Source organism: Myripristis murdjan, chromosome 15 (genome assembly GCF_902150065.1).
Source record: "Myripristis murdjan chromosome 15, fMyrMur1.1, whole genome shotgun sequence".
Taxonomy (NCBI): Eukaryota; Metazoa; Chordata; class Actinopteri; order Holocentriformes; family Holocentridae; genus Myripristis; species Myripristis murdjan.
In genome coordinates, this window is record NC_043994.1 from 10,410,378 (window position 1) to 10,425,967 (window position 15,590).

The window sequence follows — 15,590 nt, forward strand, 5'->3', positions numbered from 1 at the left end:
GCGTAAAAGCCAGTATATCCTTGAGGATGTTCTCTATTATGATTCTTTGAATTATTATGGTGAAACCATAAAAAAATCTTCCTTGTTATGTTGTCTTGTTGCTACATTCGGTGGCTTTGTTGTTTTTTTTGTCACGTAGGTAGGGTACCAGTTGTACAAAAATAGCCATTAACTGTGAATTCCACCTGCTTCTGCAACACATCTTGATTATTTTTCTGTTTTTTTAAAAGAAACTTTCCTGGGTGTGCAATTGCACAACTGTCTTGAGTGGTGTGTGTTTTCTGTTGCTTTTGTGTGTGTGTGTGTGTGTCTGTGTGCGTGTGTCTGTGTGCGTGTGTGTGAGTGTGTGTGAGTGTGTGTGTGTGTGTGTGTGTGTGTGGGGACACGATAGAGACCTAAAGCACCTCTTGACTCTGAATTAGCCTGTCATGACAAATGTCTGGAACTGCATGACTGGCTGCCAGACTGGCTGGCTATCTGGGAGGTTGGCATACCCTTTTAGATAGTGTGTGTGTGTGTGTGTGTGTGTGTGTGTGTGTGTGTGTGTGTGTGTGTGTGTGTGTGTGTGTGTGTGTGTGTGTGTTAGTGCACATGCACGCGTGTGTGCGCATGTGCACGTGTATATGTGTGTGTCATCACTCTGTGCCCACGCCAGGCCTCTGTGCATGACCAGTGGTGCATGCCCTCCCTCCCTCTTTCTCCTTGCCCAGAAAAGAGCAGCCAAGGCGACAAGCCGCTCCCCTCGCCCAAAAAGAGCCTCCAGAGCGTAGAGGGGCCCTCACCTCGACACCAAGCCCACAGAGAAGCCCTCTGTCTCAGCCTCGCGCTCAACCGTTTAGCCCCTCTTCCCTTGGAGGTCCCCAGCAGTCAAAGGAAGACACAGTACACGATTGTTCTTGCTGTCGCCGTTTAAAAAGAGAAGCCTCTTCTCCTCCTGAGCCTCCATTCTTGGAGCAGTGCTGTTCACTGACCACCAACCGACACTCTTTCTCTCCTCCGTCTTTCTTGTTCTTTTTTCATCCTGGCTTTGATCATGCAGCTATGTGGCCGGTTGGTTTGTGTGTTCTGACAGTTTTTCAAAGGCACGCTCCCATGGTTCTTACCTCCAGTGGTTGTTACGGTCCTGTGTCACCAACTAACTGGCTGTGCAATTGTATTTTTCCCATTTCTGGCTATGATGATGTCCATTGCCAATATCCAAGTTGGCAACAGCCAACATGTCCGTCACTTCGTCTGTAATGCAGTGTTGTCCACTAGGTGGCATTCTGTTACCACTCCGCCAACAAGTCTCCCTAAGGAATGAAGGACTTCCATCGTATCGTAACCTAACAGAAGTGAATTGTTATCGGACTTTGTTGTTGGTTGGGTAACAAACAGCTATTCCCAACACAGGTCTGTCAAGGAGCACAAATGTGAAAGTGCCCAATCAGATGTTATACCAAATACCAAATATCCCCCCTATTATGCCCCCAGATTTGAAATTAACAAATAACTTTTCATATTGGAAAGACATTTTTAAGCTCCCAAAATATGGTATACTTTAAAGTGACCTTTGCTGTCTGTTTCAGGTTATGTCCATTGATAAATATGTTTTTCTACTAAATTGAAGCTTAAACGGCTACAGCTGTTTTTCTTACATGCACACGACCATGCACTGTCCTTATAAGGAGAGACATGTTACATTTCTTAACCTCTAACTTCCTAGGAGTTTGTTGCCTCACCCAAAGCAAGGCTTATCCTTCTTTTGCTTGATTCACACTTACAGGTATTTTGTCACAGACAAAACATATACACCTTGTCACAGTGTTTTCTGCCTTTCTTTACACAGCAAAAAAACACTTCTCCACACTCCTCTATTCCATTTACTCAGCATCCTCCTCTCCTCTCCTTTCCTCTCCTCTCCTCTCCTCTCCCCTCCCTCCAAACACATTCTCCTATATTTTCTAATCAGCGGCTCCATAGCTGACTGAGCTAGGTGCTAGTCAGATGCATTCTATAGCACTAATCCTAGCCTCTGGATAGGCAAAGGCAATTTCCCATTTCCTGTCCCCAAAATGGCCGACAACAATAATGCAGTAGGATGTTTTGGAGTGTGATGAGGCCCAAGCTGTATGTACACACACATACACACACACACACACACACACACTTAAACTGGTAGTTGTATCCATATCTGTAAAGGCCAGATTGGATATCAGAACCAGTCCACAGCCGGAAGGCCATCAGTGACATTACTGTTTATCATATTACATTTATAAAGGGACGGGGCGGCCTGCCTAGAAAACAGTGTGGTGAGGAGGAAGAAGCGAAGGAAACAGAGGAACCAAGAAGGAAAGAAATGAAAAGAATATAGGAATACAAGAAAGAAAACAACACAGCAGTGTTAAAAGAAGAAAAAAAGAATGCAGTTTGCCATGTGAAGGGTTTAAGCCCCACTCCAATCTTCTTTTGAATGGGAAACCATATTTTCCTGCTTTGTTGTGTTTCTGATTACTATCCGGGTGCAGGGCTGGATGAGAGCTGGGAAAGAAGTCTTTTCATGCACGATACTTGATACTTTCCTGCAAGGAGTATCAACACCCGTTTCTCCTCTCGTCCCCCTCCTCACTCTTTCTCTCTCTCTCTCTCTCTCCCCCTCTCTCTCTTTTATCAGTCTCTCTTTCTGAGGTGTGTTCTCTGGTCCCTTTGGGCATCCCCTCGGGCCCTCAGTTACACACACACACACACACACACACACACACACACAGTGCATTAGGGTTGCCGTCATTTACAATACAGCCCCATTGTCCTGGCCTAACAATGGCTACAAACAAACAATTGACATGGAAATGGAGAGATGTAGCTCATTAGCGGGCGCTGCTTGTTTTGTTAATGGCTAAATGGGTGGCTTCAATAGCCCAGCCCTAAAACCCCTGCTTCAATATGGAGAAGGCTGATTAACAGGAAACCACAGGGAGGGAGAACAGTGATGGAGAAATGTGGCTTCGCTCTCCCTTGGGTGGGGCGTTTGTGTGGGGAAGGAGTGGGAGGGGGTAGAGGTGTATGTATGGGGTGCACAAGGTGGAGTTTTTACAGTGCTGGTATTGTGTTTGCGTCGAGTTTTGTGTGGAGTTTTTACAGTGCTGGTATTGTTTTTGTATGTTTTGGGTGACTCGTGTGAGAGTTTGTGTCTATAGATGCAAGGTGGAGCTTACAGAGTTTTTTTGTTTATGGGGGAGTGGGTAGTCGGGAGATAGTTTGTGTATATATTCCATTGTTAATAATAAAGGCCGAAGTCATCCAAGCAATACACAAAAGACATCTCACTTCAAGCTATAACACTTTTTTTTATATATATAATGATACATCTGTGAAGGTGATGTGAAGTTTCTCATACTGTATGTTTGGACTTGTTGAATCTCTTCTTTTTCTTCTTGTTTTTTCTGTTTTTGTGTTTTTTATTTTCTGAGTTTCCCTTCTTGTTTATGCTCCGTAATTGAACTTGTTTTGGACACTTGTGAACATCTGCCTGTTTAATGCATCATAATGCGGTGGCATCCTGATCAGTAAAGTGTCTGTCTATTGACATCAGGTTTTCACTTTTGCCATGTGCATGTGTGCGTGCATGTGTGTGTGTGTGTGTGTGTGTGTGTGTGTGTGTGTGTGTGTGTGTGTGTGTGTGTGTCTATTTGGTGGCCTGCACTATCAGTAGGATCAGATTGAATTGGCCTGAAAATGGCATTTCTGCCATTACTCTGATGGTTGTGGCTCAATACTGTATCTGCCAAGATGGAGGGTGTGTGTGTGTGTGTGTGTGTGTGTGTCTGCATCTATAACTGTAGGGTTTGCAATGTGTTTAACTATTTTGGTAACAAAACTCATCATGTATTTTGTGTGTTTGTGAACATGTTTTCATAGTGTGTTTGGTGTTTGTGGGCATATGTAGACAAATATAATATCTGTGGGGACAGACAGCTAACTTATGTTGGTTGTCTTCATATACAGTATCTAATCATGGAATACAACAAAAGCAGATTGTTGTGTGTGTCACTGAAATAAAGTAGCCATAATGATTCCTAAGTATGAAAGATGTTTTAGAAATGTGGGATTTTCTTTTTCTTTTTTTCCAGGGGGTCATGTGGCTCCTATTAATTGCTTTTGGGAGATGACCATTTTCCTGCTTTGTTTCACATTGCAAAACAACTCTGTGTTCAGTCTTTTTAGGTGTGTGAATTAATACATGTACAGTAAGTGGTGGACAACTTGCACACTTTTACATTAAGGATAGGAGGTTTTTATATGAGTCAAAAATCCATTTTATTCCCATGTGCAAAAGGCATTTCAGTCAGGCAACCATCTTAAGCTCACTTCTCTGTATTTCTGTACCTGTGCATTAATGTGTGTCACGCGTGTGTATTATCCATCACTGTGGTTCGTTTTGTACACTTTAACCAAGTGTATATGAATGATTTTGAAATTCTTCTCCGTGTGTGTGTGTGTGTGTGTGTGTGTGTGTGTGTGTGTGTGTGTGTGTGTGTGTGTGTGTGTGTAGGAGCGGGACGCGGAGCGGAGGAGGCAGCTGAGAGAGCGAGCCAGGCAGCTGATAGCTGAGGCTCGATCCGGAGTGAAGATGTCCGACATGAGCCTGCTGGACACGTCCAGTACTGAGAGAGGCAAGGGCAGCAAGGCGAGCCCTGCTGGAGGTCAGCACACTCGCGCAAACACTCATTTTCATTTCCTGTGTTTTAATCCTGACAAGCCTCTTTTGTTAGTGTTTTCTGAGAAAACTTTTTTGATTAAGAAACCTTATGATCAACACTTATTCTCACTAATACTGTAATTCTAATACAAAAGAATAATCACATTTATTTGACATACACCTGTTCACCTATTAGTGCACACATACACACACACGCTCAAACACACTTGCATGCATTCGACATACACTCACTCCTTTATCCACCCTGCGCTACGACTTGCACATTTCCATTATGCTCTCTAAAGGGGTTCTGGCTAATCCTCAGAGAAAAACAAAATGACATTTGACAACGACCACGGGTCTAAAATGCACCACCATCTCACCCAGAAGTACAATTTACCCCGCGACTCTTCCCTCGTCTCATTCGCCCAGTAATTGTTAGTTAATCAACGTGACACTTTCTGCAGACGAGTAACGCTCAGAACCCAAACACTTCTAATAACAGCTGGTGGGGTGGCGAACGCCGCCATACGAATTCCCACAGCTTTCCATTTCCTTGAAATTGGGGTTATTATGATAATGACCATTATTAGGCCTCTCTAGTGATTTGTTTTAGATTCCGCTACATTATACCTTTCTTTTGGCTGCACAGGTTAGGTGTAATGGGCAGAGCGTGTACAAATGTGGCGAGAGAGAGAGAAAGAGCGTGAGAGATTGAAGAAGTGAGAAAAATATGATCGGGACTTGAAATCCTGTTGAGTGCAACTAAGGAGATGAAGGGGAAGAAAACTTAAGAGCAAAATGGAAGGAGGGATAGCTTCCTGACAGCTTGTAAAAGAAAGATAGGAGAGTAATAGTTGGTTTCATTGCTTTTTGAAGCTTTTGAAAATTGGGCCATCCGTGAATTCCACAGATGGATAAGACGAGAGTGAGAGACCGGCAAATGAATTGGGGCCTTTTTTTTTTTTTTTGTCTTTTTGATTGAGAGCGGGGAAGGTGAGAGGAAAGACAGAGCAAGGTATAAGGAACAACAATCACATATTGGCCCAAGAAAGAAAGAAAGAAAGTAAGAAACAGAAAGAAAGTGGTTGGAATAAAAGCATTAAAGGCAGGAGAGTGGCAGTGACTTGAGATGATAGGAGAGAAAGCAAAAGAGCAAGGGAGTAAAGGGGAGAGCGGCGACAAGTTAGGTAGAAAGAGAGGAAGGAAGGTGGGGCAGCGGGAGGGTGGTGCTCGATTTATTTGCGCTTTCAGCTTTTTTGAATTGGGCTAATTGTGGATCTCATTAAAAATGGAGTTGGAGGAAAGGAGGGAACAACGGGGGAGGAGGAGGTAAGGAGAAGAGAGAAATGCTGTGGGCTGTGATACACAAGGCCTGCCGAGCAGAACGGCTAATCCTAGCCCCCTCTTTCTCTCTCTCTCTCTCTCTCTCTCTCTCTCTCTCTCTCTCTCTCTCTCTCTCTCTCTCTCCCTCTCTCTCTCTCTCTCTCCCTCCCCCCCAAACACCATTCACGGTCCTCTAATGCAACTCGGGCTGCCCCCGCCAAGCGCCTGCCCGCAAAGAAACTTTCCAAACTCCATCACCATGGCCTCCCGTTAATTAGGCCCCAGCCAGCCACGCAGGAACGGCGCTCGCTAGCACGCTTCGCATCGCAGCCAGCAAATTAGAAAAAAAAAATACACACACAAACAGGAAATGCTCTCTTATTTTCATTTTCTCTCACTCTGTCTCTCTCTTTCCCGCTCTCTCTTTCTGCCATCAAGTTTTAAAAAGCAGAGGGGAGGGAGCTCGCGATGTCAGACGCTGTTTACTGATTGTTTTGTTCTAATCCATGGTGGGTTATCCATGCAGCTAGAGCTGTTCAGGTCTCCATTTGGATTTCTTCTGGTATTTTTTTTTTTTTTTTGGTACTGATGTGGAGTCACTTTTGTTTTCTGTGGAGCCCCTCAGGAGACTTAATGGAATATGTGTTTCATTGTTTTCTTTTTTTTTTTTTTCAATTTTTTTTTTGTTGTTTGCACTACCTCTTTTATCTGGAGCAAGACATGGAGGCAACAACAGATCTTTGAATAAGGGAAAACAATGAGAGGGCTTGGTTTCACTTGGTGTGACAAATATACTCGCACACACAGACACCAATCTAGCCACTGAAGTGAAGCCTGCTGCCTTTTCATAACATAAATTTGGCTGGATACTAGATTGATTAGTTGGATTGTTTTGTAGTTTTTTGTACAAGCTGCACATTAGAGTAAAACAATACTGTACATTCAGAACAAGACATAGAACAAGAAGCTAGAACAAGCCCCTCTAAGTTTACAAAATATCTCTTTCCATGAAATAAACTGAACCCAGATGAAATATATGATCTCACACTGATTTCACCCATCAAATCCACTAAAATCCTGAAGGGGATGAGTCAGTTTAAAAGAAGTTTTTTTTTTTTTTTTTTTTTTTTTTTTTTTAACAGCTGCTATTAGCACATACTAACCGAGCCTTGTTTTTGTGTGCACTCCTTCCTTCCCCCCCTTTCTGTTTGGCCCCTCACTCCGTTAACGTCAGTCTTGTCACTTTTCTTACCTTCATCTCTCTTCCTTCCTTGCCTCCCTGATTCCTTTGCCTTCCCTCCTTTCCCTCCACCCCTCTCTCCCCATCAGATGTGTTGGATGGAGTGGCAGGTGGTGATGATGGTGCTGATGGTGAGAGGGGTGATGATGAGAAGGAGGGGAGGGCTGAGGAAGAGCAGGTCCATGCTGTTGCTGCTGCTGTTGCTGCTGTTGATGATGATGATGATGATGCTGTTGCCACTGCCACATCCACGTCTGCTCTAGATACTAACCCAGCACCACTGGAGGCCCCTCTGCCAGCCACCTCCAGCACCAAGGGGCCCCCGGAGCTTACTAACCACGACTCTGAGCTAACCTCTCTGGGTAAAGGCACTGGCTGAGGCCCTGTGGTGATGCACTATCTTGCGTGTCTTGTTCTAACTAACTCATCTACTTGCCTCACACCCTGTCATACACTTGTTACCTACTCAGGGATCAGTTTTCACTCAGTCTATAACGTGCATGCTTGCTCATTATCTCACTCATGCACTGATGAACTCACTCATCTGCTCAGTTATCAATCAGTCGACCAACGTCAGTGTCAATATACAGTATATATATATATAAAAAATCTATATATATCTATAGATATATCTATCTATCTATATATATATATATATCTATAGATATATATATATATATATAATTCATATGTGTGATATATATATATACACACACATATAGATAGATAGATAGATAGATAGATAGATGATTCATATATATACATGTATCTATATCTATCTATATAGATAGATAGATGTATCTATCTATCTATATAGATAGATAGATATAGATGTATGTGTGCGTATACTCATACTGAAATTGACTTTACTGGAACTTTATTGGAAGCGAACAACGTGTTTCGCCTGTTGCTTCTTCAGAACCAGGCATGAACCGGATGAAACACGTTATTTGCTCCCAATAAAGTTACAGTAAAGTTAGAAAGTTATTTCAGTGTGCCATGGTTTATTTTTGTCTTCACTGAGATGTTCTTGCGACCAACCAGCACCTGATTGGCAAATATTGGCTGTGCATGGGGAGTCCTGTTCACACACACACACACACACACACACACACACACACACACACACACACACACACACACAATTGCTGCTGTTATGTCACTCAAACAGTTCATGTTCTGCTATACAAATGCATTCTCTGACATTCTTGACTATTTGTCAGTATCATTTTTGAATTCTTGAATTTGATCCTTATCCATTCACCCATTCACACACTGACTAACTCACTCACCTGCTCACTTGAACTTAAATTACACTAGATAATTGCACCATGATTGGAAGCCTGACCACTTCATATAGTCTGGTCTATAGTGTGAAAGGGTCTAAAGTTAGAGATTTTCACCCCAACCGGTAACTTCAGATCAGTCAGGGCCAGGCAAGATGTTTTTCTGATATTGTTAGGCATAATGTGCACTGCCAAATATTTCAAGACATCTTCCAGGCAGTGGGAGAAAACAGAAGTGGGACTGAATGAGAGTTCACGTAACAACTTTTTTTTTTTTTTTCTTCAAAATGGAAAAATGACTGTCTCATACCCCCTCCCTCTGTCTGTCCATCACTCGGCTTCTCCTATGTATTTTTATCTTTCATAAACCTTTCCCCTTTGACATTTGCATCCTATAGGCTCAGTGAGCTCCATTCTCATCGGTGCTGAACAGCAGGAGAGGCAAACAAACAAACATGCACATTTGTTTGTAGAGTGATGCCACGTTTTTTTCCCCCCTCATTTTTCCATTTAAGTTTTTTTTTAATGTTAAGTAGTAATTCATAAACTACGAAAAGTGCTCCCTAGACGAAAAATAGAATCATATCTTCAGGAAAGCATTTGCTCAAGTCTTCAGAGGTAAACTAATTACTTTGTTTTGCTCTTAATTTATTTTATTTGCCTCCTCATTTTCCTGCCGATGTGAGATAGGTGAGAATACAGTGAGGGACCAGAAGAAACAAACATGAAAACATTCAAGCGCTTTCTCTGCCTTTGAAGCATTCGTATCTCTGCATAATTGTTTTTTCTTGCTGTTAGTGTGTTTTTCATTCTGTTCTTTGTGGGCATTATATATTTTTTGTAGTCTTGCAAGAAATGGATGATGGTGATTTTATAACACAAAACTGGCTGATTCAATGTTTTTAAGTACATTTAATTTTTCTCAGCCCTTCTCATTTTCATGAAGCCTGGGTTGTTCCACCTACCATCTCCACTGTGTGTGTGTTCGTGTGTATTAGCATATACTGAGTATATGTATGTGTATATGTTTGTGACACAGTGTGCACATGTTTCTGTTTTGTCTTTCGTCTTTTGCATAAGAACACTGAGGCAATCAGACTTCTTTATATTGATTCATCTTCAGTTCCACATAGGTTCCACATAGGTTCTGTGCCTATTTGTATGCATCTGTCATTGTGTGTGTGTGTGTGTGCGTGTGTTTGCGTATGTGTGTGCTTTTGAGTGTGTGCATGCATGCGTCTGTGTCACAGGCAGAAGTGATACATGAAATGGTCTCCCTCCCGTTTTTTCAACTCCTTTAGGCGTGCACATCAGTCCTTGGGCAGGTGGGCAGAAGTAAGGAGCAAATGAAGTAAGGATGGATGGAGGAAATAAGGTTTAATAGATGGAAAGATAGAATTAAAGAGAACTTTGACAAAGATGGAGACGTATGAGAAAGTTGGGCAGGGCATGAGTTTTAAAAGTAGCAGCAGAAGTTTTGAAAAAGATGGAGACACAGAGGCTTGGCAAAGAGAACAGACAAAAGTGGACAGAGACGTTTGGGGGGAAATGAAGAGAGATAATGAGGTCTGGGAAAAACAAAAGTTTGACAAAGACAGAAGAAGTAGTAGTGGCAAAGATGGAGAAAGATGGTAAGAGAGAAAAGCTTGAGAAAGATGGTGAAACAGGTGGGATGAAAAGATGAAGAGAATGGAGGATTGCTGCTCGATTAGAACTGGAAAAGTGGGGGAAGTCAGAAGGGAAGGAGGAGGCCTTATGATTGTAGTTGCACCACAAAGTAACAAAGTGGTAATTTTTAATTTGTTAAATTTTTGGCTTTAGGATCACATTGAGAGCAAGACTGTTGTGAAAAAAAAAGACTTGCCCGTTGCTGCTACTTTAAATTCAGCATGGAAAAAAGTAAAAATACATTTTAAGGTTGTAAAGTGAAAAAAAATTTCATCTGTGTGTGGTTGTTGACATACAGGGAGATATGGAGTGGTGGAGAGAGGTAGAATAAGAGAGGAAGTAACAGTGATGAGGTAGAGAGTTGGAAAAACAGGTAGAGAGAAAAGGAGAAAAGACACGGACAAAAGAGCTACAGTGTGACAGTAAGGTAAAGACGGGTCGCAAACGACATGCATGGAAAAACAGATTAAGCTTCAAAGACATACTGACACAAGGATTTTGGATCTGTCTTCGGATCTGTTCAAATGCTGATTGACATTTTTGATTTACATCTCGCAATTCATCACTTTGGCATCTCGATTGCTTTGGCATATTGTTTTCAGACCCATGCCAGTTAAGCTCATTAAATTGAACTGATAAGGCTGAGGTAGAGAGGGTGACAGAGTGAGGGAAAGAGAGGGGGAGAGACGGATTGGAAAGGGAGATGGACAAAGGGAGATTTTGGAAAAACAACTGGAGAGAGCGAATGATGGTAGAGAGACAAAGAGTTGGAGAAAGAGGTAGAGAGAGAGAGGGGGAGAGACAGATTGTTGGAAAAAGAGAGGTAGAGAGAGACAGCGGGGGAAACATGGAGGCCAAGAGACATCAGGGCAGAATTTGCACAGCCGTACACCATGCGGCCTGGGCCAGAGTCAAAAGGGTGAAGGCCAGAGCAGGTGTGTGTGCGTGTGTGTGTGTGTGTGTGTGTGTGTGTGTGTGTGTGTGTGTGTGTGTGTGTGTGTGTGTGTGTGTGTGTGTGTGTATGTGTACGCGTGTGCGCGCTCATGCTCACACAGAGTTGGATGTCTTCCATCCTCACCCCTACCTGAGTCTCAGCTCTCAAGAGGAGAAAGACAGTGAGAAAGAACAAAAAACGATAAAGTTCTCTCTCTCCCTCTCTCCCTCCCCATCTCTCCCTGTGGTTACCGTGGTGATAGTCCTATCCATGTATACTCAGTGCCTCAGCAGCTCTCTGCAGTACAAACAGGACTTAAAGCTGCCTAGTCTGTCCAGATCCCTATCTCTCTCACACACATTACATATATATCCTTCCATGCGTTTGTGTGTGTGTGTATGTGTATGTGTGTGCCTGTACGTATCTTTCTTATCAATAGCTGTGCCCAAGTGTGTGTGTGTGTGTGTGTGTGTGTGTGTGTGTGTGTGTGTGTGTGTGTGTGTGTGTGTGTGTGCGTACATGCATGCATGCATCTTCCTTATCAGTTACTGTGACCAGGTGGAAATGTAAGATGAGACATGAATGCAAACTAAGTTGTCTTCCTCTTGCTCGTCACTTTCTGTGTGTCTGTGTTTGTGGTTATTGTCTGTTCTTCTAAGTGTGTCTGTGGTTTGGTGCTTTTGTTGACTTCATGTGTGTGTTGTGGTTTTATGTGCATGCCAGTGTATTTTTTTTTGCATATGAATACGTGCATGTTGTTCTCTCTATCCAGGTGTGAACAGTAAGCATGTGGACCTGAAGCTGAAGAAGCTGGTGGACGTTAGGCCAGGAGGAGCCATGTCCCCGTCGTCTCCTTCTTCTACGTCCTCTTCCTCCTCGCCCACCACCTCTTCCACTTCGCCGCTCAGCCCTGCTGATGGACTGGAGGTTCGTGCACGCACACACACCCACATCATAAAAGACCTGTCTCACCTCTTTTTTTCCTATTTATGTCTCTTGTTCTCTCCATCTCCCCTCCCTTTCATCTCTCTGTTGATCACCCTCTCTTTTTCTCTCCCTCCATTTCTCTCTCTCTCCATGTCATCAAAGGGTCAGTTCAATCAATCAGGTCCGATTGACCCTGGCTTTCAGGCTCCAGACCCCGTGGACACTTCACTCTATTGCACCACTTTATATAAGCCTGTAGTTTATTCCTCTTGTGTCCAAGTGGATCTATCTAAAACTGTTACACACACACACAAGCATCATAATGCTCTACATAACATGTAGTAATCCTCCCATATTAACTATGACCTTTTCAGATCGTTGGTGTGTGTGTGTGTGTGTGTGTGTGTGAGAGAGAGAGAGAGAGGGAGAGGGAGAGAGAGGCTGTATGTGTTTACATCTTGTGATGTGAATATTGACAGTCAACAACGCAGTCAGGCAGTCTTAACATCTATTTAATTGATTTTGAATGTCGAGTTGAATAAGGTATGTGTGTGTGTGTGTGTGTGTGTGTGTGCGTGCGCACACACACACACACACACACACAGGTCTGTCACTATGAGCTAAACCCTCTGTGCTTATGGCGACACAGGGCGTCTTTGATCATCGATTCACATAAACACCCTCTTGTGTTCAAAGCCAGAAAGGCTTAGTCCTTTATAGCCACAGGAGTGTGTGTGTGTGTCCCCATTTGACCCCGCCCCCACTTCAGTATGTTACACCACACAAAGGTAAAATCATATATGCTTTTTGACAGTTTTATCCATTGCAATAATTGTATGCATTTATGATATGGGTGGCCCCAGTGGGAATAGAACCAGTTACTTGTGTCAATGCTTTGATCTGCCCATTATTCTCGACTATAGGTGGCATTCAAATGACGTAATAGGCAGTCATATATGAGGTCCTCCACTCTTGGTAGTGAGACACAGCTGATCACATTATCTAACATACAGCATGTTTTAATGTCATGTTTGCACCAGACGTGGTTGCTCCAAGATTTGAGATGCAGCCGCAAAGCCTCCGCTACTGTTTAAGCCCTACCAGACTTACAGTACAAGACTAGCCGTACCCAGATTTTGTGCCCATAGTTCTTTTGACAGAACCGTGTCTGAGCACTGTTGGGTTCAAACCATTTGCAAAAGGAGCGGTGGCAGCAACAGGCATTTACAAAGATACTTAGCAGCATAGCATGAGAGCTCTGTAACTAAACAAACAGCAGCTATTGTGATGTTGAAAGCAAGTGATCATATTGGTGAGCTTGTTTCTAGTTTGTTAGCATGTCAGTCCATGATTCTTACTGTTTTTGAAAATGATATGAGTGATTTGGTTCAGTTCAGTATCACACACAAAAAAAAATTAAACAGTCTAAAATGTATCACTATTAAATGTATTGCTGGGGCTTTGTAGCTCATGAAGTAGACTGATTGTCCAGTAATCGGAGGGTTCCTGGTTCAATCCCCAGCTCCTCCAGAGATTGCATCAACGTGTTCTTGAGCAAGACACTGAACCCCTGACCCCCTCCTGATGGGCAGCTGGGCACCTTGCATGGTAGCCTCTGTCATCAGTGTGTGTGTGTGTGTGTGTGTGTGTGTGTGTGTGTGCATGGGTGAATGTCAGGCATATGTTGTAAAGCGCCCTGAATGGTTGGTAGACTGAAAAGTGCGATAGAAATGAAGAGCATTTACCATGTATCATGCCTGCTCTCTGGTTACGGCCAGACAAATATTGTGAAGTTGAGGGCGAAGGGAGGAAATGTGTTCTCCCAAATAATTTATTTCTACTTCCACTTTATTGTACAAATACATTTAGCCAATACAATATCCATTCATTTTGTTCCTATGTTGCTAACTTGTGGCTACTAACGCAACCACTTACACAACCACTTACACAACCACAAGGTTTTTTTCAACCAGCCTAAACAAGGCAAGTGTGCAAGTGCCATACCACATACTTTTAAATGTAACCATTGTTACAAGTGTTGTTGAATTTGGTGCACTGTCGCTCCTCACTGTCATCATCTAAACCATACCTGTAGATGCTGATTGGTCCAACCATTTCCAGCCAGTTTAAAATAAAAGAGGTTTGAGATAATAGAACCTGTCCCAAACAACCCCGTCATCCCCAATTCCCCAAAGCTACCAAAACAAAAAAGGTTACCAGACACAGTTTTGTCATAATCAAGGCTTGCTGCTATTGGTGTGCAAGTGTGTGTGTTTTTATGTGTTACTACTCTCCTTACAAAGGGAGGATAAACTGTTCGTCATCCCAGGAGGATTGGCCATCCCAAAAGTCCTTAAGGCGGGTGGAGCAACCTGCAGGAGCATCAAAACTCATACACACGTACACACACACACACACACACACACACACACACACACACACACACACACTCTCTCTCGCTCTCATTAGCGATTGTGTGTATGCGCAGCCTCGGTGGCGCACGATAAGGGCATGCGACGCTCAGCAGACTGCAACATTAGTCACGCAGCCCCCTGCATGCACACTCACTGACACACACACACACACACGCCAAAACCACTGAATCACCACTGCCAAAGCTTACCACAGCGATGATAGCAGTGATAAGAGATAAAGAGGGAGAGTGAATGAAAGAAAGAGAGAGACTAAGACGGGAGGGGGGGGTGCCCAATATCTGCTTGTCCCAGAGCGTAAAAGGGAGACGGAGGGGTAGCCAAGAGGGCAGGTGTTTGTGTGTGTGTGTGTGTGTGTGTGTGTGTGTGTGTGAGCGAGAAAGAGAGAGAGAGCGAGATAGAGAGAGAGAGTGATGGTCTTGTTTGTATGTGGTTAGCACCCGTGATCCTAAGGGACGGTTAAAACATGAGGGTGAAGTGTGTGTGTGTGTGTGTGTGTGTGTGTGTGTGTGTGTGTGTGTGTGTGTGTGTGTGTGTGTGTGTGCAAGAAAGGGAACCCCTTCTCCCCCCGGAGTGATAATACCACATATTGTAAGGTTTGTTTTTAAGGAGGTGTTGGAAGGCCAGGGGAGGTGTTGTCCTTGAGCATTATCACATTCAGGCGAGTGCATGTGCATGTAGGGGTGTGTGTGTGTGTGTGTGTGTGTGTGTGTGTGTGTGTGTGTGTGTGTGTGTTAGGAGTAGTAGTTCTGTGGCACCATCTCAACTTTGTGTTGAGATGGTGATCTGTGTTTTAACCAGTAAACGAGTCCGACTCAGAGCAGTAAAACAATAAGTAATAACTGGTTAGACGGGCTCAGTGTCCTAATCAGTCTCCCTGGGGTTTTACACTTCTGCTAAATCAACAGTTCCCTGTAGATATTGCAAGGGCTTGCAGTTTTGACCACTTGCCACACTTAAAAAAAAACAAATCCCTCTCATCTTATGAAAAATATGACAAGGACAGCAACATTAATCCAATAAATCCTTTGACGTCCAATTATCAGCAATTGTTGCACTCGTCCTGCAAACAAACATAAAATATTCCGTAACCTACTGG

General features: G+C 43.3%; 1 protein-coding gene across 3 annotated transcripts in view; it reads left to right on the forward strand.

The window, feature by feature from the left end:
- The window catches only part of ehbp1 (EH domain binding protein 1), a 174,881-nt gene that overhangs the window by 113,195 nt on the left and 46,096 nt on the right, over window positions 1–15,590 (forward strand). Inside the window, exons 17-19 of one of the 3 annotated variants that reach the window (XM_030070143.1) lie at window positions 4,532–4,682; window positions 7,334–7,606; window positions 11,905–12,059. In XM_030070143.1, the coding sequence (XP_029926003.1) occupies window positions 4,532–4,682; window positions 7,334–7,606; window positions 11,905–12,059 (579 nt within the window). The remainder of the gene's footprint in view (window positions 1–4,531; window positions 4,683–7,333; window positions 7,607–11,904; window positions 12,060–15,590) is intronic. The other 2 variants (XM_030070145.1, XM_030070144.1) reach the window with 2 other exon arrangements.